The sequence below is a fragment of the Drosophila busckii genome, chromosome 2L (genome assembly GCF_011750605.1).
Source record: "Drosophila busckii strain San Diego stock center, stock number 13000-0081.31 chromosome 2L, ASM1175060v1, whole genome shotgun sequence".
Lineage (NCBI taxonomy): Eukaryota > Metazoa > Arthropoda > Insecta > Diptera > Drosophilidae > Drosophila > Drosophila busckii.
In genome coordinates, this window is record NC_046604.1 from 13,287,517 (window position 1) to 13,291,181 (window position 3,665).

At 36.2% G+C, this 3,665-nt stretch overlaps 1 protein-coding gene across 1 annotated transcript; it reads right to left on the bottom strand.

Moving 5' to 3' along the window:
• Window positions 1-362: 362 nt before the first annotated feature.
• On the bottom strand, window positions 363-981 carry LOC108602071. Its single transcript, XM_017990091.2, has 2 exons — window positions 500-981; window positions 363-444 (listed from the first exon to the last, which is right to left on the bottom strand). Exons 1-2 carry the CDS (start codon window positions 941-943, stop codon window positions 433-435), a joined length of 456 nt encoding a protein of 151 aa, XP_017845580.2. The 5' UTR covers window positions 944-981; the 3' UTR covers window positions 363-432.
• Window positions 982-3,665: the final 2,684 nt, after the last annotated feature.

Sequence of the window (3,665 nt, forward strand, 5' to 3'; positions counted from 1 at the left end):
CTTATCAGTTTTATCAGTTGACTGTCGTTCTATTTTATATCTTCTTGAAAACTTTTGAATTGACTTAACCTTTGGTTCAGTTCTGCGAATTACTGTGTAAGAGCTATTCTTAAATCTTTTAATATTGTGAGACAGATTTTTATTGTGGTGTGGACTGTTTTCTACTGTTATCATTTTTAGCGTGTCAAGGTCTAATTTCAAATTACATGCATCCATGAAATTTTTTATTAAACGGCAGGCAGCAACTTTGTTTTTAAAATGCCACAAAATTAAAAAAACATTTTGTTGTTTCTTTGAAAACATAACATAATATGCTGCCATACACTTCAAGTTGGCTTTTATTTAATCCAAAATAAGATTCAGTTACAGTTTGTAAGTTTGCCTCTTTGGGCATGAGTGTTTTTTTTATGAAAGATATGGGACTACCTGAGTCTATAAGGCATGCTGTAATTTTTGAAAATGGGTTATTGTTAACAAAATAAATTTTAAAATACTTTACATAGTTGTTGCCCCGCAGTTCGTTCTTATCCTGGCATTGTGCCACAAAGTGTCCAAATTTGCCGCACGCGTAGCATGATCCTGGCTCCCTTTTTGGCTTTCGGCATTCCTGTGCGTTGTGTCCGATTGAGTTGCAGTTTGTGCAACGTACTCCAGCTCTGCGAACTGCATTTCCTGTTGATGGCGCCCTCTGCTTGGGTGCTGCTGTCCGTCCTCGAATGTGTACGTTGGCGAAAGCGCAAAGAATCTGCACTGGGCTGGAAAATCGCTGTATGTGCGCCTGATCGCGCAGGTTGATGTCTGGTATCCCTTCGATGATATGTTCAATCAGCTCATCTGGTTCGATGGCAATCGCATTGGCCAGCATCATTTTTATTTCGAAGTATGCTGCGAATTTTTCACCGGGCTGCCACTTACGATCCTCGAATTTGCGCCGTAACTCCATTTTAGATTGTTGATCCCCGAATGCAAAAATTAATTGTTCCAATATTGAGTACAATGCTTATTTTTTCTCTGTGTGGGCATGTAGCCACTGTTGAGCACTGCCTTTTAATTTTGAGATTATCAAAATACGCATGTTGCCATTGTCCAAGTTGTACATATTTGCAATATTTTGTATTTGTGCTGCCCAAAGACGTGCACATGTTGTTCCGTCGTAGCTCATTGCGATTTCTTTAGCTTGTGACAAAGCCAAAGCTGCACTGTCACTTCGCTGTTGCTTAGCATTTATAGCAAAGATTGCTCGCTTCTCTATGTTCTCGCTACCGTCGCCACTTTTGTCGCCCTTTGTGGTGTGGTGCTTTTCTCCTTTTGGGCTTTTGAGTTCTGCTAGCATCTGCTGTATCCCACGTAGCTGTTCCAGCACGGACACGTCATGGTTGTGTATGTCTGCGTTTGAAGTTGTTGGTGTGTCGCCAACTGTGTCTTGTGCCTGTTGATTTAAATTGTCGACCGCTTCATTTTGTGATGAAATAACGCTTTGCTCGTCCATGTCGCTGTTGTGTCCACTTGCGTCAGGGTCTTCTGTGGTTGAATTAGGTCTGGCGCCACGTGTTTGTGGCGAGATCGCGTTAAGACGTGCAACTAACTCGGCCTTGGTGCCAGTGGTAGGTTGCTCCAACGCCGCCAGCCAGGTTTTCAGTTGGATAACTGAAAACTCTGCGATCTCCACATCGACATTTATTTCACTGTTATTCATTTTGTAGGTGTATATCGTTCACACTTCTGAGATTGTCGGAGGCTTAAAATATGGCTATAAATGAGTACACAAACTTCTTCACAACTTTCACTCTTTATTCACTGAACGCCGAAACAGAACTGCCTGTCCTGCTCGCGTCCTCATCTTTTTATCTTATTAATTACGCATTAATATATTCAAGCAGCATGTAAACTGCGGCAACCCTTATTCTAAATTAAATGTATGTGCATATGATATGTAATATTACTCGTAGCCTCAGCATTCCAGAATGGTGCGTATGTCACTCCGCGCAGTCCGCAACTTATGTTAGCTTAATGTAAATATGTATGTACAAGTGTGTTTTATTGCGTAGCTCGCATTTTAGAATGTGCTATTCACTGCGCAGTGCAGCTGGCCTATCACAATGTATGTAGTTTAATGTATTGTTATTGCGTAGCTCGCATTCCAGAATGTACATCTCTGTATGTGCATGCTGTTGCGTAGCTCGCATAACCAATGTAATGTACGTAATGCAAATTGTTATTGCGGTAGCTTGCTTTAACCTTTGTAATATATATTATATGTATTTGGTATTGTCAGGCAGCTTGCCTACCAACAGTGAATTTTCTCTTACATATTCCATAAACTTTCTATATTAATTTGATTTAATTTTTAGTGGTATTAAATTGATTTAATTTTAAATGGTATTAATTTGATTTAATCGTTAGTGGCGCTTATTAGGCTATTTAATTAATACGACGAAGCTTTAATCAATTTTAGGCAGCCTGAAGAAAATTTTTTGTGCCAAAATACTCAAAATAGGCTTTCTAAAAATATTGTAGCTATGCTAGTTTTTAAAAAATCAACTTCACTCAGTGTTTTAAATATAAAATTTATTTTACTTTGTGATTTTAATTCATATTAATTATTATTATCATTTGTATGCAAATTATAAAAGAGCCTAAAAATATGCAATGATATATATGCTTAATGGCACAGGAGTTAAACAAATATGTATTTAATTATTATTTTTATAATAGAAATTAATTAATTATGGTCTTTATTGCTTTATTGCTCAGTAGTTAAGCCTCATCAAATTAAATTAAATATAATTAGGTTAAAATAAAATCAAATTAATAAAAATGTATTTAAAGTAAAAGCGTTAAAAAATCAGCACATAATAATTTATTATTATTTTTATAATAGAAATTAATTAATTATGGTCTGTGGTATTTAAAAGCTAAAACGCAACTGTTGCTATAATAAACTTAAATAAATTTTAATAAAAAAAAGTTTAAGAAATTAGCTGCAAATGCTTTTACCATAAACTTTTAATAAACGCTGCACAAAGTATTTGAAAAATAAAATAGCAACAAAAAAGCAAAACTTGTTAAGATAATCTAACACACGCTCACAAACTTTTCTATTTTAAATACATTTCCAGGCAGCTAAAAATAAAGTTTATAAATTTGCATATTGTATGCATTTGATATGTTAACATATTTAAATGCAAAAGAAACAAATGGCCACAACAATTAGGCAACAGTTATCGTAGCGTTACGTATACGCCCCGTGTTGTTTAACAAAAGCAACAAAGCATATAAATTTTAGCTGTGCGGCTTTGGCCACAAACTGACAGCAAAACTCATTTGGCAAACAGGCAGGATATGGCATAGAGGATATGCAAAAAGCTATCTCACTCGCTTGCTTTACACTTTCAACACGCTTCAAGTGACTGCTGCAGTTGCTAAATCTTGAAACTTTTACCAAAAAGTTGCTACCAGGAATTTTCGTTGTGCTGTGCTGGGGCTTTGAATTTTGCATGCGCCAACGGCAACGACAAATTCTCATACACGTCCTTGACAGAGAGATTTGTTTCAACTTTATGCTCAACTTTTAGCTGTTCATTGCTTTTGCTGCTGTTGTGTAAACATTTTTGTCAGTTGCAGTGTCCAATGGCTCAGCCTGAGTGTTGCATAATTTTATTAAC

Coding starts and splice junctions, on each gene's coding strand:
- LOC108602071 (XM_017990091.2), bottom strand. CDS start 943: ATGGAGTTACGGCGCAAATTCGAGGATCGTAAGTGGCAGCCCGGTGAA.